The following is a 26,467-nucleotide window of genomic DNA, read 5'->3' as shown; positions in this document are numbered from 1 at the left end:
ACATAAGTCGTATTGCACTTTTTTTTTAAATTTGGGTCCTCAATGCTCTACAACTTGTAGCCTTGTAAATTGTAGAGAAATTGGATTATCATAATTTGATATATATATCCATTGTTTGACGAAGCTCCCGTTTGTCATATATTTGTTTTCCTATACCTCATGTTCATGGTTTAGTGACTGCTAAATATACAGTATAGCTTTTCTTCGTCATGTGATTGTCTCACTAGTGAGTTTGAATGTCCCTTTTGTATCTTTCGCATCTGTTTTATCATGATTTCTACGATAGCTATATTTGGTTACTAATTTTTTTGGTATCCTTGCAAAGTCTATATTTGTCGATCATACATGCATGGTTTACCTGACCTCGACCTCATTTCATAGATCAGTGAACAAGGTTACGTTCTAGTGGTCAAATCCGTATCTCAGATACTATAAGTAGTGGGTCAAATATATTTGGTGTATAGAATGGTAACAAAGTCTACATGTCTATGTGGCCAAGTTCATCAGACCGTCCCTCATTTGCATGGAACATCGATATTGTTAATTTTATGTAATACTTATATGATATAAAATGAGTTATTGGCAACCGTACGGTCTTCAGCAAAATAAAAATTGAAAACAACACGGTTTAATAATTTCTTGCGTCCGAAGACGAAAGTTTCTTTTGAATATTTTCCGTGAATACCTTCACAGGCGTTATGGATAAAGCCGATGAAAGTATTTATATACCTTTGTACGACTTTGCCCCCCTCAGAGCTATAGAAAAACAGTACATTAACGGGTGTTACACGGACTCTTTTTAGATGATACACGGACTCTTTTTAGTTGTTACACGGATACTATTTATGGATAGAATCACTCGTGCATGATCAGTGAGTTCATGGGCACTTTAACTTTCAATTAGATTTGAACTTTTTGGTTCACCGACCTTTTATTGCCTGTCTTTTTATTGAACTAAATATTTACGTTAGCATCAATGTCTTTTTTCAAACATTTCCAGTAAAATACTATTCATATCAGTACACTAAGGGATTGGACATTTAACTTCAAAAAGGGGGGTATGGTTTTCTCCTAAAAAGATATTTTGATCCCAAATTTTATGAGAAAAAGATTATAATGGTCAAGCAGATGACAAATTAATGTTTTGCATGGTTCCTGATTTTCCAAATACCGTAAATAGTGCTAATTTAAACAAACAAAATTGGGTGATGGCGTTGAAAAGTAAATGGTTAATATACTCAAAAAAGAACATACCGCACCCTTTATGAAGCAAACTATTCGGTCAATAAATGTTTTCTTCAATATATGGATATGAATAGTATTTTGGACAATGCTGAAAGTAAAGAGATGATGATACTGACGTGTATATTTCAAACAAAATTAGACAGGAAATAAGTAAATAAAATTCAAATCTTATCAAAAGATAAAATTCCTTTCAACTCACCAATGCAGGATTGATCCTATAAACAAAAAGTGTTCATGTAATACACGTCCAAATAAGAAGCAAATCTAGAGGAAAATCATTCAACTTATGGCATCAATTTTGTGCGGTGTAAGCTGCGATTGGATCATAATGTAACACGTGTTTATTCCCGATCAACACTTGCAGATCTAGAGACGAGCATGCATTAAAAAAAATATATGCCTGAATATATATAATATTAAGACAATATCCATTTTTTCATAAACATTTCATTTACTAATGAAGTAGGAAATTCATTCTTTTGATACATTTATATTGTTATCGAATTTATATCAGTGGTGAGTCCAGGTCCAAATCCAGGACAAAACAGGGGGGTCCAACTTTATGTCCCCATTTAAATGCATTGATCATCCAAAAAAGGGTTGTTCCAACCCCCGGGACCCCCACCACTGAAATTAAATTCATGTATTTGTCAACAGACGCGCGATTTTTACGATTTTTTTAAGGGGGGTGGAATGGCCCATCCTGCATTTTTTCATAAAAAATAAAGATAACAGCCTGTTTATTTTAAAATTTATTAGCTCCACCCCCCCCCCCCCCCCCCCTCCCCGGCTTTCCGTTTCATCCATAAAAATCAAACGTTATCCTACTTACCACTAAAATATTTCTTTAATATATTACTTTTTACGAAGTTGCATTTTAAAAGTCTTAAATGTGTACAACATTCATCTTTTACTTGAAATGGTTCTTTTTTAATCAAATTATTAGATTCCTGATTTTTTTTCTTGAAAAAAATCTCGGTTGAAGGGAAATGAAAAAAAAATGTGTTTATACTATAACTTACATTTACTGCTTTATGGCTATCTAAGTTTCTCAAAAGTTTAGTCTTGCAAAATGTATTATTATTTTCTTTTTTTCTTTTTTATTCAACAACAATATATCACATGCTGTTAACAGATTTCTTCACTGGTACAGCTATTTCAGTAAAGATCCCTGTTTGTTAGTACCTTAAGACCAGGGTATCTTCCGGTAGTATTTTATAATTTTGTTAGTTTATATATTATTTGTCATTATCCATTGTTTATCATTAAATACATTAATTCTCTATAATTTTACAATTATAACTTTGAATATGAACTTTATATATATTCTGATAGATGTTGGGGATAAAAACAGAATCACGGGTTATTTAAGCGTGTTCCGAATTTGATTTGTGGTTTAATGTATTTCTCTGTTTTAACGGTAAATTCATTTGTTATTTTTGTGTGGATTATAATTACTTTCACCACGTGTTTGCCAAATTTAAATGAATTAGCCACGGAAGGTAGGTTTACATAAGAATCTTGTTCTCATAATGTATTAAGCATAATTTACATATCTTATGTATAATATAAAGTTACAGTATATAGATTTAAGGAAAAAGTACATTTGTACTTTCACTTTCAAAACTCGTTGAAAAAAAACCATCTATCAAACAATTGAAGTACCAGGAGCTCTGTAAAATACATAAAATATTGCAATACTGACAATCATGCTGTCAAATATAAGAATATATCTTTTCTAGTATCCCTTTACCTTCAATATTAATATATTTTTTTTGTAATAATAATCCTATTTTAAATTCTGACCTAAAAACATTATATTATATGTTATTCAGGTCTCAGACAGGGTATATACTGTGACATTCCCGGCTTAGAGTTTATATCCCCTGAGCCGAAGGGATATTTTGTGTTCTATATTCTGACAAATAATGTATTTTGTGAATAGTAAATACAATAACTGTAAGTAGAAAGTTTATTTCATAATAATGTTCATCATTAATTTTATATCCCCAGATTAAATTTTTTTCAGTGAGAATGTGTCTCCCAATCTTAACTAATTCAAGTATCTTATATATTTTCCCCCAAAACTCATCTAAAAAGTGGCATGTTACAAAAAAATGTTTATAGTCTTCTGTAACGTTACAAAAATTACAAGTACAGTAGAGTTATGGCTTATTTTCCATTGTTTTAATAAGACTTTGTTTGGAAGAATAAAGTGTAATAATTTCCATCTGCACATTTTCAGTTTATTATCTTTTAAGTAATTATGAATAAATTTTTGCACATATTGAGCTTCAATTTGTATGTTTTCACATTTCAAAATTCTATTCCACTTATGATATCCTATTGGAACTTCTTTATCATATATATTCTATTAAAATTGAATAAATTTTCTTTGAATCTAATTTTTCTAGTTTATGTCGGCAGTTATTTTTTTCACTTATATATAGTGAGTTATTTATTAAAACACTAGTTTTTATTGAACATTCTTCATTTAATATTTTTAACCATTCTTTTGGAATTGCTTTTCTCAATCTTGAGAATTCAGCTATCCAGTTTGATTTATTTTTTAACTTTAAACTTATAATTTTTTCTGAAAAAACTCCATTTTCATCAATGATATCATTTATATGAATGATATTACTGTCTATCCAATTTTGAAAAAGGAGTGTTTTCTTTTGAAATTTAATTAATTGATTTCCCCAAATAACTTCTTGACGGATAAGTCTGTAATTATTTGGATTTTTAGTTTTATTATTTTTATTTTTATTTGAATTATAATTATAAGCCCTAAGCCGGGAATGTCACAGTATATACCCTTTCTGAGACCTGAATTACACATATATTACGGATTACCCCTGACTTAATGTTATTTTCCAGTGCAGGTATTTGTTGACAACACATATATATTGAAAAACCCAACCTGATATGTTCGGCATACGTGAAGGATTTTCTAATTTGCTGTGAACATAATTTTACCGTGTATGTAATAATGTATAATAACACTTTTAACATTAAATTTAAGGCAGCAACCATTTGATTTTCTGGGGGGGGCTATGGTTTTTTTTGGAAAAAAAAGTTTGTTTCCAGTTTTTGGAGAAAAAAATAATTTGTTTTTGATTCTGAGAAAAAAAAAAATGTTTGTTTCACCCTCAGCTGCCACTATATGTAACGCTAAAAATGAAAGAAAAAATTTGTTTTTGACTTGTTGCGAAAAAAATAGATTGTTTTTCGCCGCAGGCGAAAAAAAAAATTTGTCCAGAAAAAAAAACCATAGCCCCCCCCCCAGAAAATCAAATGGTTGCTGCCTAAGTATTAAAAGTGTAAAATGCGTGATTTTGTATCAAAAATGTATTATTGACTGAAGCACGTCATTATTTTCCCTCTGTGAGCCTCTGACAGTCTGATAGCTTTTGACTACGTCACATAGTAACCGGTGTTATGATGACGTTTTTGAGGTTCCAATTGGGGATAAAAACGTCGTATATACCCCGGCAGTTTCCTGAATATATACTGACATCTCTGTGTTGTTATCCAATCACAAACCTCGACACATTTGTAATCCGTAATATATGTTGATATTTTGTGTTCTATATTCTGACAAATAATGTATTTTGTGAATAGTAAATACATTAACTGTAAGTAGAAAGTTTATTTCATAATAATGTTCATCATTAATTTTATATCCCCAGATTAAATTTTTTTCAGTGAGAATGTGTCTCCCAATCTTAACTAATTCAAGTATCTTATATATTTTTCCCCAAAACTCATCTAAAAAGTGGCATGTTACAAAAAAATGTTTATAGTCTTCTGTAACGTTACAAAAATTACAAGTAGAGTTATGGCTTATTTTCCATTGTTTTAATAAGACTTTGTTTGGAAGAATAAAGTGTAATAATTTCCATCTGCACATTTTCAGTTTATTATCTTTTAAGTAATTATGAATAAATTTTTGCACATATTGAGCTTCAATTTGTATGTTTTCACATTTCAAAATTCTATTCCACTTATGATATCCTATTGGAACTTCTTTATCATATATATTCTATTAAAATTGAATAAATTTTCTTTGAATCTAATTTTTCTAGTTTATGTTGGCAATTATTTTTTTCACTTATATATAGTGAGTTATTTATTAAAACACTAGTTTTTATTGAACATTCTTCATTTAATATTTTTAACCATTCTTTTGGAATTGCTTTTCTCAATCTTGAGAATTCAGCTATCCAGTTTGATTTATTTTTTAACTTTAAACTTATAATTTTTTCTGAAAAAACTCCATTTTCATCAATGATATCATTTATATGAATGATATTACTGTCTATCCAATTTTGAAAAAGGAGTGTTTTCTTTTGAAATTTAATTAATTGATTTCCCCAAATAACTTCTTGACGGATAAGTCTGTAATTATTTGGATTTTTAGTTTTATTATTTTTATTTTTTAACCATACTTTAATCATATCAAGATAAAATTCTGGTAGCTCTTTAGTACCCGGTATAGAATATATATTATTAGTATTCATCCTTAAGATAAGTAGATTGCTACCAAATTTATTAAGATAAAACTTTGGTATAACCATCCAATTAAGAAATTTATCAGCATTTAATCTTTTTATCCAACCTATCTTTATAGATTCTATATATTTATCTATATTTACCATTTTTAATCCACCAGCTAGTTGGTTATAGCTTAATACGGTGCGTTTAACTTTTTCTGTCTTATTGTTCCATAAAAATTCATATATGATTTTTTTAAATTTGTCCAAGTATTCTTTGCTTAAGGTTGACACTGTAGCCAACGAAGTGATTATAGGAATAATTAAAGATTCAATAACTGTTATTCTTCCTATCATGGTTAAGTTTCTTTTTTTCCAGTTTGATATAATTTTTACAGTCTTTTCTAGCTGTTTATCAAAATTTAGTTTTTGACACTCTTTTTTATTATGCCCAAAATATATCCCGAGACTCTTAATTGGTTTTTCTGTAAAGTTAATATTTTCATATTTTTCTTTACAATGTTTTTGCTTCCCTAGCCAAATACCCTCTGTTTTAGATCTGTTAAGTTTTAATCCTGAAAGTGATCCAAATTTTTCAATCATGTTAAGAGCTTTTGAAATATCTTGTTTTGATTTGAGAAAAAGAGTAGTGTCATCTGCTAATTGACTTATTTTTAAAGTGTGGGTTTTTCCATCTATCTTGATTTCAAATCCTTTTAGGTTATGGTCTTGCCTAATTTTACAAGCAAGAATCTCAACAGCAATAACAAAAATTATCGCACTGCAAGGGCAGCCTTGACGTATACCACGATATATACTCATGGGTTTAGAGATCCACCCATTGTTTAAAACTGAACTTTTTATGTCAGTGTATAAAAGTTTTATCCATCTCATCATAGAATTTTTAAATCCAAATTTTTGTAAAGCAAAGAACATAAAGTCCCATTCTAATGAATCAAATGCTTTCGAAAAATCTAAAAATAATAAGGCACCCTCTATATTAAATTTGTCTGCATAATCTATGACATCTTGAATTTGTCTAATATTATATCCTATGTATCTGTTTTTAACATACCCATTTTGGTCTCCATGAATAATTTGTGGTAATACTTTAATTATCCTTTGAGCAAGTGAATAAGCAACTAATTTTGTGTCAACATTCAATAATGTTATAGGTCTATAATTGTCTAAACTGAGAGGATCATTTTTTTTATGTAAAAGGGAAATAACTCCTAATTTTTGTGAATTTGTTAACTCCCCTTTATCAAATGAAAGATTAAAAGTTTTGACTGCAAACTCTTTAAGATGTTCCCAAAAAGTTCTATAAAATTCGACACTTAGCCCATCAATTCCAGGGGCTTTATTAAGTTTCATTTCAAATAAGGAATCTGTGCATTCTTGAGTGCTTAATAAACCTTCCATACTATCGCTTTCTTTATCTGTTAGGACATGATCACATTCTGTATTCATAACATAATCTTTAATAGAATTTTTATCGGGATTTGAACTTTTATAGATTTCTTCATAAAACTCTTTTTCAATATTAAGTATTTCTGTAGGATGTGTATGTATCACCCCTTCTTTGTCTCTGAGCGCTGTAATGGTTTTTCTTGTTTGCCTAGCTTTTTCTAGTCCCAAGAAGAATTTAGTGTTTTTTTCGCCTTCTTCTACCCATTTAAATCTGGATCTTATTTGTGCTCCTTTTGTTTTTGAATCATATAATTAAGTCTTTCCACTTTTCTGTGGAAAGACTTATTGTTTTTGTTCTGATTATTATTATTATTATTATTATTTTTTTTTTTTTTCCGCCAACTTTTGTTCTTGCGATAAATGTTTGTTTCGCAATATGTCGCTTAGATATTTCTCATATTGTATCGTATAGTTTATGCGCTTTTAAATTTCACCCTGCTAAGCCGAACCATTTTCTTTGTAAGAGTTATCTCCCTTTTCACTGTTTATCATCAAAGCGTATCTCCTTCGTAACAAAAAAAGATAGCGACAAATTTTTTTTTACAAATTGTTCGTTACATCCTCAGTAATTTTTGGCGTATTTGGATCGAAGCGATTCGATGAAATTTTATAGGAGTTATCTACCTTTATGGAATAAATTTGTTCGTATGTTTTTTTAACTCATAAACCGTTAACCGTATAACCCTGGAATGTTTTTATTTGAGTCCCCTTGGTCCTTACTTAGAAAATGAGGTCAAGGTCAAAGGTCAAGGTCAAGTTCTCAATAGTGACTTTTGCTTGTTTTTGCATTTTCTCCGACACTTTGAGAGATACATATAAAAGAACAAGTGCAAAATGTCTGCTTTATTGTAATGAAGATATGCTTCATTTAGTCTTATACAATTAAATGGCATCTTATAGCAGTTGGTGCCCCTGGAATGTCTTGATATGAGGTTATTTGATTATAACTTCAATTAAGTTCATTATAAAGACATTTGACATTTTACAAAAGGTAAGATGACAAATGACCTTGAAAAATGGCTACCGGAAGTGACCTTTAGAAAACCGGAAGTAGCTTTTTTTGCAATTTTTTTCCCATAAAAGTACTCAAAATCCATATAATTTGTCATATAGATACATAAACAGATTACTGAAGACTAAAAATGACTTCCAACAAACCGGAAGTGGCCAATTATCTCCCATTCTACATGCAAAAGTATATAGAAACTATATATTTTTGGAATCAGTGTGAAAGAAGCTATCATATGAGACCGAAAGTGACATTCATTTCACCGGAAGTAGCATATTATCTCCCTTATATCACTCAAAAAGATAATTAAACCATCATTTATCGCATCAGTATAAACAAATTACCTTCTTATCCAAATTTCTCTGTCGTGGAAAGACTTTCAATTGTTCTCTGAACAATTGGTTTTTAATTTACCAAGTTTTTCTTCTATAATATTAATTTCCTCTTTAAGAGAGTTAATATCATCTATTTTACATTTTTTGTTTATACCCTCATTTAATTTCTTCAATTTGTTTTCTAAGATATGTATATCTTTAACATTATTTTGTGCTTTTCTTTTACAGAATGCTATGGTATGGTCTCTTACCTCGGTTTTAAAAAGATCCCACTTGACCCCAATATCATTGGTGAGTAACATTTTCTTTTCATATTGTTTGATCAGAATTTTAATAAGGTTTTGATATTCTTCATTTTCTAAAATACTATTATTAATTTTAAAGTATCCTTTACCTTTTTGGTCTGATCGACCTTTTATTTTTATAGAAATTGCCTGATGGTCTGTATGAGTTATAATAGCTGGCCTAATATCAGTAGATTCTATTTTAGTTCTTATTTCAGGACAGGTTAAGAAAAAAACTATTCTAGATGCTTTATTTAAATTATTTTTACGTCGCCAAGTGAATTGTATTTCCTTGCCATGAATCTCTCTCCAAATATCACTTAGCTTTTGAGTTTTAATTAAAGATTTAAGGCTAAAAACTGGTTTTGTTTGTTTTAATTTTTGTGTTGACACTTTATTTTTTTTATCTATTTTTGTTAAAGTATCATTCATATCTCCTCCAATTATAACCATTCCTAAACTATTTTTTGTAATTACTTCTTTAACTTTTTTGAAAAAAATATTTCTGTTTTTAGGTATATTTGGTGCATAGACATTTACTAAAGTGTAAATACTGTCTTCGATTTCAATATTTATTAAGAGTAGCCTGCCCTCTTGGTCTTTGAATATATTTATAAATTTGCATTCTAAATCATTATTAATAAAAATTGAAACTCCTCTGGCCTGTGAGGTTCCAAAGCTATGATATTGTTGACCTTTAATTTCAGAATTTAAGTCTTTCTCTAAATCTTCAGTGAAATGACTTTCCTGAACAAACAAAATATTACATTTTTGATATTTCATCCACAAGTATAATCTATGTCTTTTATCTTTTACTCTGAGACCTTGACAATTTAAAGAACATATGTGAATTGTTTTTGTCATAAGTCTTTTGATTTAGAATTTTATTTACTTGAATGTTTATTGAGCCTAAACAATTACATTCTTGCATTCTCATAGTTATTATTTTTTTAAAAGTATACACATATTTCAAAAATATACAATATTCATTTTTCATTAATACACAAGTTAAAAATAATAATACAAGCCAGAGATTTACAAATGAGTTTGTTACAGAACATTTGATCAAAATCAAATACACCTCATCAGAGAAATATGTTTCTCTAAAAATCATGCTGTGACATGTCAATGACAATATAATAAACAGTTGATTTCTTTCATTTTGTAACACCTGTTGTTTTCTATTTTTAGACACCAGACAACGTCGGTGTATGCATGGTTGGAGATACAAGAGTGATTGGATCTTATCGTGTGAATATTGGAATAGTGATTTCGTAAAGGTTACAATACACCATTAGATTTTATGGGCGCAGCCATTTTATGAGCATAACATGGTATTCAGAATTAAGAGTATGGCGAATCATGATTGGTCGATATGTGCGCCCGTTATTTTTTATTATTAGAGACTTCGTGCACTCTGCTTTATACAAAAGGCAAAATAAAAATTATTCCGTAGCCCTAAAGGCACTGAGATGACCTTTTCAACGCTAGGACAAGACACGTATTTTTAAGGGCAAAATTGATAGGCATGGGAGATAAGTACAAAATACGCTAAGAAAAGCAACGCGAACCTATATTTTTTGGACCAAAAAATACTGTCCTAATAACTTTTCTTTGATTCTAGCAAGGTTTCGTTAAAAAAATCAACTTCCTAAAGTCTGTGTCTCGAAAAAGGCTACCATTGTCGCCTATGGGGAAATTAATTGTTTATTTCAATCTATAACTTAGTGTTCTATTAAAGGAAATTGAGTAGTGCGTATAAAGAATTGAAATGTACTGAACATGAAAAAATAGAAGGATGTAATAGCATAGTACTGAACAAAAGGAAAATGGACATCGACAACTGTACGAATAAAACGATGTGAGCTTTTTTGTGTAATAAATTGTTGAGTTCAATATCTGGGACATAAGCAAGAATTTACCTGTTTGAAACAGAATAGGTACTATTAATAGATTTACTTTTTCCAAGATTTCTATTCTCTTTTTCTTGTGAATAATTTTTGTAAAATGTTCAAATATCTGCATAAATATTATATTTTCTTTTCTATTGAAAAAAATATTGTACAAGCTACAACTGTTTCGTATTTGATTAGTACAATTATAATTAAAGTGATTTAAATTGACATACTTTTGTTTTTTATTATACATCATTTTGTTTGTTTCAGATTTGTCTGAATTACTTTCATACACATGTGAATGCATATAATCCTTAATTACATCACACTCATTTTTATTTTTATTTTTTTTTGTTATATAAAAACAGGCTAAATATTACAAATATATACAAATATTTACACTTGGATTTCATTGATTATTTGTGTTCGGTTTATTGGTATGAATACATTTCCGTTTACAACTGACCCTAAGTTTTAGTCTTTTGAATAGGGACAGCTTCTTTGTGTTTATCTTCTGTTGGCGTGCTGGCATTTCTTTTTCCATTTTTTTTTGCTGTGGGGGTATTGGTATTAACGGTCTGTCCCTTGAAATATTGTTCAATATTGCCACCGGGTTCCGTATTTTTCTTCTTTTTTTATGCTTCAGCTTTTTTTTCTCATCATTTTCCCCACCTTTCACTATTTCTTGATCACACTGAATTTTATCTTGTAAATGGTTATTTACTGATTGGGCTTTATCTTTGGCATGACTAATACTAAGGACGTCACCCGAGTTGGAAGGTTGAAGTGCGTCATGTACATGAGCAGGCGGGACTTCAGTGTCTTCTGTGTCGGCATCATTAGTATCTGATTCCTCTTCACTAGAGGAGTTGGAAGTGTTTAACTCTTCAGGACAGTCAGCCTGCCTGTGGCCAGGTTTTTTGCAGTGTAGGCATATCCAATCATTAGGACATTGCATTACCTTGTGTCCTGTCTGTAGACACTTTCTGCATACGATTTTGTGACCTTCTGAAGAGTTCTGATTAGCATGCAAGACAGTAGCAACATAATTGCCTATTAACATAGATCTTGGCAATGGTTCACTAACAGGGTCACATATAACTATTCTGTCCCCTGTTTGACAATTAGTCAACTCACCATCTACCCGAAGGCGTTCACGATAGGATTTGTGCACAGTGCATCCATAGTATTCTAGTGCACGTTCAATTTGTCCATCCTCAGCTGAGCAGGGTACATTTTTCACACGTACTTTTAGATGAGTAGGATTTTCATTTACCATGATTCTTGGGTTGCGTGTGTACACTGGGATTATTTTGTCTCTAACCCACATCCCCTTTGAAATCATGTATTCTCTGTCAGTATCATCATCGAAATAAATTCTCCAAAGACCTCTAACTCTTTGGAGTGCTTTAAGATGGCTACCTGGACATATATTGGCATCAATTGTTTTATAGAGTTCTATATGTGTTATGAACTGCTCTTTGTTTGGTTTTGTTGATCCAAATATATCATTTTCTAATATGAATACAGGTCTGCAGATGAGTATGTTTCCTCTTGAGTTTTTTGGTCGGCCATCTTGTCTTCATTATTTAAAACGGATTGTTCTTTTTGGTTTTCAGTAGACATTTGTGACATTTTTTTTAGACTAAAAATCATTCACATACGACACATAACCATCAATATGTATATCTTACTAATATCCACTCTCGGATATCATTCGAACTTCGACTATTATCAATCTTTTTGGAAGGGACAAAAAAACACCGCCGTAGCAATTGAAAGCCCCTTCTATCCTCTTTTATTATTTTCTTGATTTTCTTGATACGTCGTACAAGTCAGATAAAAAACAAAAGTAACAAAAGAAACAGGCCGGTAATAACCAGCCGAATAGTTTTTCTGCACTTGTAGACCGGCCTGTTCTTTGTTACCTATGTATTTTATCTAATACGTATGGAGTTTTTTTCTTTCAGAACAATAGGTCATTTTATCGAAGAATCGACCCGGACGATACCATGTTTCAATGAAATATGCTCCAAGGCATAACATAATGACCTGTGTGAGGTCATTATTTTCCTTGATTAAAATGCAAACTATAATTTACTATAAAATTATATAAGATTGTCTGCATTCTAATTTTAGAAACAAATAACGTGAAGTTTTGTTAAATTATACATACAATACATTATCATATATGTGAGATAAACTTTCATAACACTTTAAAATAAAACCAGAAATATCATATTCGTGTGTAAGAATTTGAAATTTTATTGATTCACACTAAACAGATTGATTGGTTGTTGGTTGGTTAAAGTTCAGTGGCAAATAATGCAGGATATTTAAGGTTATAAATGTGTACAAAAGTAAAAATAAATGTTGGAACATCTAATCCCCGGAAACCAGGATGCGTAGCAACAGACGACAAAAATGGTTCAATCTTGTAAAACATTTCCTGTTGCCATCCTAGAAAATATACTGGTAGGTCATTTGCTAAAGTTGTTTGCTCGAACAAACACAGTGCAAATTCAGGTTTGAAATTATTGCAGTTGTTTCTGCTTTTGTATGATGGTGATACATTTTGTTGTCTTTCACACCAAGGAATGTTTAAGTCGATATCATGGTGTGCCATAAACCGGGTGTGACACGTAACTGACCGATTTGATTCTTATACTATGATTATAATAAAAATATGTATTCAATTATCCGTTGATTTCATATGGAAATTATCTAGACTCAAGGCTTGCGATACCCTCAGTCTAAGTTGTCCTTCGAATGTTAGTTTTGATAAATTGTACGCCCCTTTAAGTCACAAAGACCCGCAAATATTAACGTTTTCAATTTCGTTTGTTTTGCGTGTTCCTTGTGAAACTTTTAACATAAAAAGTGTCACTTTTAAAGCATCATATGCACATTTCGACTATTAAAATGATACTCAAAGTCAACTTACATTGTAGAAGATTGTATGTGAAAATCCAAAACCTAATTCAAACGTTGAAGATAATCCGGACAAGGATTAAATAAAGAAAGGCGCCTCGGACACATGAACATTATATCGTGTTACCTTAAATTTTTGAGAATTTAAGTTTGTCAACATGTATCTGAATGAACATACCTCTTTCCTATAAAGTTGCATTTTGAAGCGATCAAAATAGAACCATTTACCAGCTTCGTCAGTTTCTGCTAAAGTAAAATAATGACTTGCTGCCTTTGATCCAAATGAATGAAAGCGTCCCTCAGGGTCTAAAAGTAAGACTGTAGCAGTTTTGTATGAGACAACATTTTCATCGTCTAGTTCGATTGTAGTTATTTTCAACGGGTTAGCTTTAAAATCTTGAACAGTTGAAAATGCACATCCAGAATACGTAGTTCCAAAGTCAATTGCTGCTACGGCAAGAAATTGCCTGAATTTTACAACATATTTAAGTTATAAATAAACACAAGAATGCAGAAAATAATTGGTTAAATCTAGTGCAATAAATATAAAAAAATGTTTAATTTCTTATAACGATTATTAAAGATATGATTAAATGGATCTATTTATACGTATAACAAACCGATCACAATAATTAGATATAGGAAGATGTGGTGTGAGTGCCAATGAGACAACTCTCCATCCAAATAACAATTTTAAAAAAGTAAACCATTAATGCATGATTTTGCAGGACAATGGCATGCAAGATGGGGATTAAAGCATAATTTAGGAGCTCTTTGCAGTTCTAGATTATTCTATAGGTTACAGGCTACACATAATAAACGACTACTCAAGGATATACACTTCTTATTAACATGGTGTTTTCCACCGAAGCAAGCACGTACCGATAAAAACTTACTAAAACAATATATTAACTGAAATGATTCTCGTTTGCCATATTTTTATATATACTGACATGTATTGCGCAAGATGTACATGTGTATATAAATGATTTCTAGCGTCGAATATAATAGTTTTTCTCGTCGAATATAATAGTTTTTTTATATGAGCGTCACTGGTGAGTCTTATGTAGATAAAACGCGCGTCTGGCGTGCTAAATTATAATCCTTTGATAACTTTTACACCACTGAGTCGATGCCACTGATGGTGGGCGTTTCGTCCCCCCCCCTAGGGATATCACCAGCCCAGTAGTCAACACTCCGGTGCTGACATATCAATAATGTGGTCATTTTACTAAATTTCCTGTTTACAAAACTTTGAATTTTTCGAAACACTAAGGATTTTCTTATCCCAGACATAGATTAACTTATCCGTGTTTGGCACAACTTTTTAGAATCATGGATCCTCAATGATCTCCAACTGTTTACTTATTTGGCTGTATAAATATTTTCATATGAGCGTCACTGATGAGTCTTATGTAGACGAAACGCGCGTCTGGCGTACTAAATTATAATCCTGGTACCTTTGATAACTTTCACACCACTGGTTCGATGCCACTGCTGGTGGACGTTTCGTCCCCGAGGGTATCACCAGCCCAGTAATCAACACTCCGGTGTTGACATGAATATCAATAATGTGGTCATTTTTCTAAATTTCCTGTTTACAAAACTTTGAATTTTTCGAAACACTAAGGATTTTCTTATCCCAGGCATAGATTACCTTAGCCGTGTTTTGCACAACTTTTGGGAATTTTGGATCCTCAATGCTCTCCAACTTTTTACTTATTTGGCTGTATAAATATTTTGATATGAGCGTCACTGATGAGTACCTTTGATAACTTTTCCCTAAAGAGTTGTGAGTTTTTAATGAGATCATGATTTTGTATGGCCAGATTGTAGAAATGTAAAATACAACTTTAATATTTGTTGTAGTGAATTTAAGACCAGCTATATAATATTATTTCAATGAGGTTAAGTGTCTATAATAAAACGTCGACTTTCAAACAGTTTTACTGTCTTTATTTTCAAAAATGTATACGAAAAGAAAGAACTTTAAGAAAATGGTATTTATAAACAATGCCTAATGAAAATATTAACACTTTATTACTTTTTTTGTTTTCTATACCGTTGACATGATTATTCGAACATTGTGTAAAACGTAAACTTATTCCAACCTTCCTTTCTTATGAGAAATTTTTACAACATTAGGTCTAAAGGCTATGAAAAGAAAAAGAGCAAGACTACAGTAAAGACATACAGATTTATCTTTATATAGAATAGAAAAGATATACAAATAATCATAGCAATAAGGAGCGAGTTTTGGCTAATCACCAAACTAGGTTTGACCGACCATTTTTACTTTAAATGTCCTGTACCAAGTCAAGACAACGGCAGTTGTAATCAAGTTTGTTTCTATGTACGTTGCATTGTCGTGTGTTTTTGTTGCACTTCAGAGATGTGTTCATCTTTTAATTGAAGTGTTTCTCTCGGTTTTAGTTTGCAACCTGTATTTGTTTTCTAATAATCGGGTTATGACTTCTGAACAGCGGTATACTAATGTTGCCTTTATTTACAGACCCTACAATTACAAATACTACATATCTTACTTTTTTGCAGTCTTGAACAATGATGTGGTGTCTGTTTCTGTTGCAGCAATACCATCATCTTGGCTTACTGTTTCTTGTAATTGTGTAAAAACACAATCACTACCTATATTGTGCAAAACATAGTTGTCATATTATATTAACGCAATGTAAGCGTTTTATATCAATACATGCTAGGGGATATATGTCTTCTTCTAAAGACCATTTATAACATTAGATAGATAACCGAAACATATCGTTCGCAACTGTTGCCGGAACACGAGAAAAGTGTTGATACCTTTAACAGAATTTATCAGACTGATTTTTTTTTATTAAAGCAGTCCATCAACCAATATTATGATATTACGAACATATGTTTGTGCTGTTTGGACATGTCGCTTTAATTTCTTGAAATATATTGATGTAGTATTTTGTGAAATCCGTGTATTATAATTTTGTAATGCCTTTCCGCAGTGATTTTTTGTGCACACAAAAAATCTACAACATACCTAACATATGCTAAACTTAATTCTATCGGAAAAGTGTTGTGAAACAGTTGTACTTTTCATATTATGAATTATTAGACCGACACGTCAATGATCAGAAGATTATTTACTAAAATAATGTAAAATTATGGTGAGATAAAACTAGCTTTTTTGGACTCTAACATCCTTTTTTTAAATTTTGGTCAACGGAAAAGACAATAACACACATGTTTCGTTCAGTACATCAATAATTTAAAATGACTAATCTTTATAGAACTGAAATCATTGTAGAAAATGAAATATAGAGAAAGTAGCAATTTAAAATTTCCTGACACTTTAAATAAACTCATTATAGATACCAGGTCTAAATTTAGTATATACGCCAGACGCGCATTTAGTCTACAAAAGACTCATCAGTGACGCTGAAATCCAAAAAAGTTAAAAAGGTCAAATAAAGTACAAAATTGAAGAGCATTTAGGACCAAAGTTCCTGAAAGATTTGCCAAACACAGCTAAGGTAATCTATGCCTGAGGTAGAAAACGTATAACCGAAAAGAAGTTAATACATAGAATTCATAGAATCAGTTTGCTAAATTTATCTAATTTTTCTATCACGAATCGTATTTGCATTTGTATTCGAACTTAACATTGTTTCTCAGGATCATGTATTTTTCTATTTTATTAATTATATTCAAAAGTTTAAAGAAATGAATGCTCTAAAATACTAAAAATGATTAACATACCATTGTCTTCATTTTCGTCATCTGCATTTATTTGCACTTTTTCTTTTGTGTTATAAAATCCCTGTTAATGTTAAAGCTTTTATAATGTTGGCCTGTTTATCATGGTAATTCAAGTTAAATAAAAAAATATCATGTCAACAAAAACGAATACTGCGGAGAAAATTAAGGTAGATCAAATGTCGGTCGTTTCTTAATAAATATTTTGAAAAAAATGGACTTAATCTTAAATTGATATGCAAACTTTTAGAGGAATGTAATGCATTTGAGTTTTCATATGATAGGAACTGTTTTTACAAAATACAAAAAGAAAACTATAGACTGAGCAACTAAAACCCTACCAAAAACATCAATGCTCTGAGAGGAGGGCAGATCCGTCTCCTCACGTTGCACCCGTCGTGTCTATCATTGAAGTAAAAGTAAAAATCCGATAATATGTTATCATCGGTAGGTCATATTCGGGGAACAAGGGGACTATATTGTATTGACGACATTTGAAACATCTAAAGTGAAACGAATATTTCATAACGGTCAACCAGCACGATTACGGCAATCGTTTGGAGTCTTTAAAGATGGAAATGATTATACTAGGCAAGAAAGACACCCTTTGCCATTACAAAGTCTCCATTGTAAGAAATACTAATATACTATTAAGAACCACCATTAAAATTATTCTTCACTTGTTTATACGTTTATCAGAAGTAGTGATCTCCGACTTAAAATCTTTCTTATTTATTTAATATATGTGCTTAAAAGTATCAAAATTGGACTAGTTATCAGACTTGGGTTTCTGACTGTTATCGGGTTTGTCGGATGCTGGGTCGTGTGGACTGTCGTTTGCCTGTTATGGTTGGACTTAACCAACAGCACACCTTACGGACTTATGAGTATGGGTAAGGGCCTGAAAACAGTTAAAACAAACACAGTGAATTTGGTTTTAGATGTTATATCTTCTAAAGCGCATTCGATAATGATATATATTTAACACAATATAATAGTATATAATACAAATAATAGAAACATGTAATTCATAAAAATGATCAAATAATATCTATAGTATACAAATTTTATGTAAATGCATGAGCATATGCATTTAAACTGACGAACACGTATGCTTATAATATTTCTTATAAATAAAAGCTTATCTAGCATTCAAATGTATGAGCAAGATGTGGACTTAAATTTAAATATATGAGCATAATGCGAGACCGACTATTTGAACCTAACAGAGCATAAAGCACGTGCCGAACAGCATAAAATAATGAATATATAATATTTTGACAAGGGGCATGTAAGAACATGTTGCGATCTGGTATCTTTTGAAATATAAACATGGTAGAGCATATATGGCGCTTGTAAAAACTAAAACTATAAACCTTTCAACCCAGAAATAATCAATTATTTTACAAGCGCCATATATGCTCTACCATGTTTATATTTCAAAAGATACCAGATCGCAACATGTTCTTACATGTCCCTTGTCAAAATATTATATATTCATTATTTTATGCTGTTCGGCACGTGCTTTATGCTCTGTTAGGTTCAAATAGTCGGTATTTAAATTTAAGTCCGCATCTTGCTCATATATTTGAATGCTAGATAAGCTTTTATTTATAAGAAATATTATAAGCATACGTGTTCGTCAGTTTAAATGCATATGCTCATGCATTTACATAAAATTTGTATACTATAGATATTATTTGATCTTTTATATGAATTACATGTTTCTATTATTTGTATTATATACTATTATATTGTGTTAAATATATATCATTATCGAATGCGCTTTAGAAGATATAACATCTAAAACCAAATTCACTTGTTCGATTTTGCGTTACTGTTTCAGGTTCGTCCAATCAGATTCGTTAAACAATTAAGCTATCTTAGTTACCCTGATATTTTGGGGTAAAAAGGGGCGTGGAAAGGTCTTTGCTGGACAGGACAAAGAACCCTAATTGACCAGGTTACCTAGACATAGGTTGTTTACACAACAACTTGTTTGTGTTTACCGGACAATAGAATTAGTAAAAAAACATGTCTAATTGTGTCCACTTAGCTTGTCGCTAAACATCTTAAATTGATAAAAATAAAGCCTAACAAAGAGAAAATCTAAAGTGACAAATCCTAAAATAAATATCTATCAGATGTGAAATTCTTATCTTAAATGTTTCGAGAATATAAAAATGATTTCCTTCAACAATAATGAACGAATATAAAACAAAAATACTTTTAATAAATACTGCAGCTTCGAAATGAACATTAAATAAATAAAATATCTTAAACTTATGTCTTTTTGCTGAAAACTAAATTTTCACCAAAATATAAAATGAGGTCCAAAATGACTCCATGACAAAAGGATGCTGTTCCCTTATTTATCACCCTTGTTATTCTTCAATTTTCAAAGACATGTCAATTTTAAAACTGCGAATTCAATATTTAAATAAAGTACGATTTCGAAGGACTCTGTGAAGTTAGATTTTGAATTAATCAGAGACTTGATAAGAAATAAAAAAAACAAATCATTTAAAGGGGACAACGTATACAAGCTTATAAGGAACGAACAAAGAACAATTTAAACGCATAAACAATAAGAAATAAGTAACAAATAGGTAAAAATAAGGAATAACTAATGAATACAGTATATGGAATACGTAACCAACTTATCCTGTCTGTTTGATCAGCTTTATCCTTTTGAAATAACAAAGTATTATATATTAAAACAATATTCTAACGGTTTAACTATTGTATAAAAAAAAACAAATATAATACAGTACCGTGAACATTCTGTTGTACAATTTTGTCTTTATTTCAGTGATTGCATGAACCCACTTTCCCCTCTCAGCATTATTAGCAGCTGTACAAATAATATGTTAAAGATAATAAATAAGTTTTGAAAGTTGAGTTTATCTTTAAAAACTTCAAACATTTTACAGGCAATACATGCAAACAGGGGAAATTGTCCTATTAGTCATGCAGAGCAGGGTCTGATTACCCTTCGAGAGCACCTAAGATCACCCCTAGATTTTAGTGGGGTTCGTGTTGTTTATTCTTTAGTTTTCTATGCTGTGTCATGTGTACTATTGTTTGTCTGTTTGTCGTTTTCATTTTTACCCATGTCGTTGTCAGTTTATTTTCGATTTATGAGTTTGACTGTCCATTTGGTATCTTTTGTCCCTCTTTCATGCCGTTCGCCAAGAATTCCATAAAATATACTATCCTTTTTAAGTTTTAAGTAGATTAACCAAGAATTCTCTTGAAATGCGGCGTAACATATGGTACTTTAAGTTTTTCTTTGGTTTTTAGCTCCCAAACTTTTTTATGGAAGAAGCCTTCAAAACATTTTGAATTGAAGATGTCCGATGAACCTAATTAAAACAAATACGCAGTGAATTTTACATTATACACATTAATGTTTCATCATTGACCATTGTACCATATTTTCTCTCATTTATCTTTGAAAAGAGATTTTTATTTTTATTATTTGATAATAGAAGAAAATAGAATGGTTTGATAAATAGTTTTTAACCCACAATTATCTAAAACGCAGTACTATGCGGAGGCATACAAAAGTCGGAAAGTGTTATCGGTAATCTATGTTTTTTTATCGCACGACGATGACGCATACTAGTGAAAATTACACCATCAACCATAATTGGAAAAGACAAATGAATTAAAACCTATAAAACTGTTATTTGGCCTTTTAAACATTGTTTTATACGAGCGTCACTGATGAATCTTTTGTAGACGAAACGCGTAATTATAAGATTTACATCCTTGTATCTATGATGAGTTCATTTGCATCAAATAGTAGGAATTTAACTTTAATCATGAATTTATATCTAGGCATGAATATCTATGTCAAAAACGAAAAAGGGACTGAAGAAGTTAAAGTACATTCTGTATATAGTATAGTGAATTGAACCGAAGTTTGAATGTCTATTCCATGAAAAACAATCAAAAAAAGTATGTATGTATCCCTTTATAATTTCAAAATCACAAAGTTATAAAATAAAAAAAGTATTATATATCTTGCATGTCACATAAAAAAATGTATAGCTTGGTGTATTATTTTATTCTCCTCCTCCCTCTAAAATGATAAAATTAAACAAACCTCAAAATAAATTAACCTACAAACAATATGTTTTGTACACAATAAGTTTACTTTCCTGTTATTTCATGATGTTTTATATTTGAACATAGCTTACCTCTCAGACGAAAAACATTGTCATTTGCTGATGTAACTCTGAAGGAAACAAGGTCCTTCTTTACACTTATATCTGAAAGCTAAGAGAGCGGTATTTGAAACACAGGAGCAATACAAACAATAAGTTAATGAAAAACATAATGTCAAATAGAAATACAACAAAAAGATGTTCCATGTTGTGATATAATCTCTATTTTTTCAACTAGTGGTTCGTTTGATCTCAGTTCTTTTTTATTTGCGAAATTCAATATTGGCGTAAATACATTTTGATTTCCTGTGAATTTCCATGTAGTGACATCTTGACAAACAACAACCATGCCTACTGACGTGTCATAGAAAGAACGCATCTTTTTTCAGATCATTTGAAGAGGAGGATTACACTTGTTTGCATATTGTCTTAGAATCATTAGAGAAACAAATTTAAACGACAAATCGCATGCAAAACGACATTTCTTCACTCTTGACAATAAATTTTTAGGGGTTTTTAAAAGCTTAAAATTTAGTTGTCTGTATTGAAGAAATGTCGATTCCCATTCTATGCAGTCGTAGAAACTATGCATATATGCATATAATTGTACTTTATCTGCTTAATTTTTACTACATTATAAAGTATATACATTCTTCAAAAGATTATGTGTGCATTCTAAATCGTACGTTTGTATGAATCTTGAAACTGAAGACGTACATTTTAAAGAGTGAAGACAAATTATATTTTATTTAAAACCCAACACATTTTACGCTTGGTTTTTCCTTTGAGGAAAGCTTTCTTTAGTATGAAATCTGATGTATCATCCTCTCAGCTACGTGAAATTAAAGTTAAGTTATTTCTTTGATAATTTCTTTTAAACTTTGAATCTATGACAACATGAACATAACTGCAATTAATTGCATTGAATAAATTGCATGATCCAGCGTTTCCCTGAAATGTAATATAATATGAGCCGGGGTAGGGGTGAAGTAGAATGATAATGCATGTTTTTCTATAAATCTTGCTCTCTTCAATAATATTCAGCACCTCGTATATTTAACTGATGGCTACTATTCAGATATTTTACTATGACTGGAATGTCATTTGTTTCTATTCTTTGAAACAATCTTAACCATTTTCACACATTGCGCTTTTTAGAGTTAATAGATGTTTGTTGTTTATCAAACAAAAACACTCAATTAATTGGGCTTTGTGACATTTTTAGATTTGTATTTTACATTTTTATAATGTTATTAAATTGGTTTTTCCTCTCTCCAAACTATGTGTTTTAACTTCTACTGTCAAAAAACTTCACTCATTGGAGTAATATAAGTAACAGTAAAGTCTTTAGATAATTAAGTGTACTGAACAAATTTCAGAGATATCAAAGGGGCAGTTCAAATCATAGGTGAAGCAAGGTCAAAACGAACGACGAAATAAAAATTCCATAAAACACTGCATAGCAATATGAAGAATGATAATTCCAACAACAGTTCCCAAATGTTATATATACCGATATGTTATATATTCCTGTTTCAGCTGGTTGTTGAAACATATCCAGCATAATACATCTCGCAAGACCGCTTATTCATAATTATACTAATGTGACCGTTGAAGTCTTGACTTTTAAAAGGACTTTTATTCATACTTTTCAGTGACTCTGCTTGTGACCTAAAATTAAAGCTCAAAAGAGAAATGAATAATGTACAAATCATGACGCGTTCATCCCTTTTATAAGTTAAGGCATCATCAACACCGAATATTCGATATACTGCTTTTCGTATGTATCATTTTTACTGTATGTATACGGCAGTAAGGGGGATTTTTCATTACATACTTGGTGGTACATGTATGTATATTTAACTGTTAATATAAATACCAGTAACATGATTTTATCCTTAGGTTTCTTGTTTTCCTGATTTGGTTTTTCCTGTAATATAAAATTATTGTTTGATATTGACAAAAAGTTTATTTTTTATATCAATGAGTCAAAAACTTGATCCTTTTTACAAAAAAACAATAAAAAATCTAGTATACATTTCATAGGCAGAAGTAAAAATATCCCCACATGCTAACAGTACTATCGCCTTAATACACTCATCATTGATACCAGGTTTAAAATTTTATATTTACGCCAGTCAAACTTTTGTTAACAGTTAATTTATAATTATGAACATATCAATGAAAACTCAAGTCAACACAGGAGTGCTGACTACTGGGCTGGTGATACCCTCGGAGAATTCAAGCTCCGCCAGCAGTGACATCAACCCAGTGGTTGTGATTTAACTCATCAGAGATACCAGAAGTGACATTTTATATTTTTACCACACGCATGCCCGTTTCGTCTACAAAAGACTCATCAGTGACGTTCGAAATTTTTTTTATTAAAAGGGCCAATTAAAGTACGAAGTTGAAGAGCATTGCGGACCAAAAATTCAAAGTTTTGCTATCAGTCGCTTTAATGCATTTCATCGATTGTTACTGTCAACTCTTTCTAGTACTGCATATTCTGTTACCAGTATCAAAGAAAAGAAGGAATATCCAAATTAAATTAGATAGATAAATATTGCATTTATTGTAAACCGGTTACCTTTTTTGTTGGATAATCCACAAGTTGTCTTGTCATTACATAGTTTTTTCATACATCATTTTAAAACCTGTTTTACTTTGTTTCTATAGTGATAAACGTTTACCAATATTTTACTTACACACATAGGTGATCCTAACAAGAAGTATGTTTGTCTATTTTGAATGGTTTTTCCATTCTATTTATCAATATGTCAATCTATCAGACGTCCTTACACATTAGGCTTGCGGAATTTCTTCTCCTGAATATTGTGTTTAAAAACATATTATTTCAAAACTAGTCTTCTATACTATGGAAAGTATCTTTTCGGAACTTTTACAAGCGGACTATACGAGTAAGGTTTTTACTCGTTATTGAATGCTGTTTGGTGGCCTGTATTAACTTACTTCCGCTTTTTGTCGATATCTGGTTTATATATATCTCAACGGCAACAATACAAAATGGTTTGATTATTATAGTATCTGGTATCAGATTTGTTCAGAAACTAAGCAGAGTTTGAATCGCTTGATTGCAGATAATTCAACGTGTTCGAACAACCAATCAACTGGGTTATTACAGACCTACAATCTTATATTTTCTATTTCAAACAACTTCCCAAATGAGTATCAATACCAACAAATGTAATTAAATGGTCAGATTACTGATCATAGTATGTACTTAATGTTGCAACATGTTTTCATTGTGGATTTAGTCCAATTGAGGTACACATACCATTCACCGTATAAAAGGTAGAATTGGTTTGTGCGTTATAGCCACTAATGGGAAAATATTATTCGAATTTTAAAATGGTAACATATTTTCAACAATTAGTGACATAAGGGGTCATCCATAATTGTCAACCATTTTCCAAAGTGTACAAAACGTACACTTTTTCAGACCCCCCACCCTCCCTCAAAAAGTGTACATCAACCATTTTCAGATTTCAAGAGAGCAATCAATCATTCTTAATAAAAAGAAGATCCTGTTTATTATATTTTAGTTTATTATAGAAATTTGCATTGAAAATAAACTAAAACATATCTGACTGTATTATTTGATGACATCTATCTGTGATGCTTGTGTTTTGTTAGAACACAGAGTTCAAAGATTAGTGTTTCCCCTATCACACAGTGGGAACTCCAATGAAAAAGGGCACATAGAGCATGCATAAACTATGCTACGAATCAAAGAAAGGGAAATGCATGGTTATATTGCATTGGTAAAGTATGGACTGACAATTGTTGATGGAATCAGAGCTTAAGACAGCAATCAATAAAAGTGTAATGTTTTAAAACATTTTAAGTTTTTAAATTTTCCGCCTGTATTTCTATTTAAAAGGTCCCTGTAATTATGCCATTCATGGCACTATTATCGTTTATGTATATATACTGTAACGTGTACATATATTGGATAATTTTTAAGGTTAAGGTTAAACTTCATATGGAGGTGCTCCTAATTAAAGAAGGCTTATACTAAGAAAAATAAGTTTACTTCCGGTTTACTTGTTTACTGTTTTGGAATACATTTCAAGGAAATTAATCGAAGGACCAGTTTAAAAACTTTTCACAAAATGGTGTCTTGTCAAAAGCAAAACGTTCAAAGAATTTAGTGTTTCCATCAGTTTTGTTTATTAAACAGAGTGAAACGATAACGATCTATAATAAAGCAGGGGGTACTGAGAAATGCTTGCAAACTTTTTGTTTAAAATTTTTTACAAGTGTACATTTTTGAAAGATTTAGTTTTTATATGATTTGATCTTTTAATCGTTCAATCCGGATTGAGGAGAATTATGATATCGAAATAAATATCATCAAGTGAAAATAATAAAGAAAAAAATAAGAAGAGAAACACACCCAAGCCAATTCTCGATTTTATACATCGACCTTCCCTACGGAAACGAAATAAATTCTGGAAATAAAAAAAAAAGCGTACGGTAAAAATGTTGATTTTTTAACCCCCTCCCCCAAGTGTACGTTTTGTACACTTTGGAAAATGGTTGACAATTATGGATGACCCCTAAAGAAATGTTGACAAATATTGGAAACAAATTAAACAATAGATAAGGACAATGCATCATTCCAAATTCGAAGTCTATAAACATCTTTTGTAAAGAAAGTGTATAACAATTATTTACCTTCACTTTCCTATTCAATCAGTAAGTAGGAGGGATATCTGGGAGGTAGTGGATAAAGTACATGTTAACAAATTTAGGACATGAATTTTTTGTTAGAGTAGTGATTTAGTCCAGATTAAAAACGTATAAAATTAGTATGTCTGAAGCAGTGAAATTTAACATCTCACCTTAACACAAAACTTTCG

General features: G+C 30.8%; 1 protein-coding gene and 1 long non-coding RNA gene across 2 annotated transcripts in view; one reads left to right on the top strand and one right to left on the bottom strand.

Annotated features, from left to right (window-relative positions):
• Positions 1-16,306, bottom strand: part of LOC143043100 (heat shock 70 kDa protein 12A-like) — a 35,613-nt gene extending 19,307 nt beyond the window's left edge. Inside the window, exons 1-2 of the mRNA XM_076215566.1 lie at positions 16,209-16,306; positions 13,844-14,132 (exon numbers count right to left, since the gene is read on the bottom strand). Coding sequence (XP_076071681.1) covers positions 13,844-13,864 — 21 coding nt within the window. The 5' untranslated portion in view covers positions 13,865-14,132; positions 16,209-16,306. The remainder of the gene's footprint in view (positions 1-13,843; positions 14,133-16,208) is intronic.
• LOC143043099 (uncharacterized) lies at positions 2,661-10,123 on the top strand. The gene is made up of 3 exons (XR_012968193.1): positions 2,661-2,747; positions 8,784-8,846; positions 10,031-10,123. It is a non-coding gene; the product is annotated as an uncharacterized LOC143043099 (long non-coding RNA).
• Positions 16,307-26,467: the final 10,161 nt, after the last annotated feature.

Source organism: Mytilus galloprovincialis, chromosome 8 (assembly GCF_965363235.1).
Source record: "Mytilus galloprovincialis chromosome 8, xbMytGall1.hap1.1, whole genome shotgun sequence".
Taxonomy (NCBI): Eukaryota; Metazoa; Mollusca; class Bivalvia; order Mytilida; family Mytilidae; genus Mytilus; species Mytilus galloprovincialis.
The sequence above is the reverse complement of the archived record's forward strand: the minus strand, read 5'-3'. Positions and strand labels throughout refer to the sequence as shown.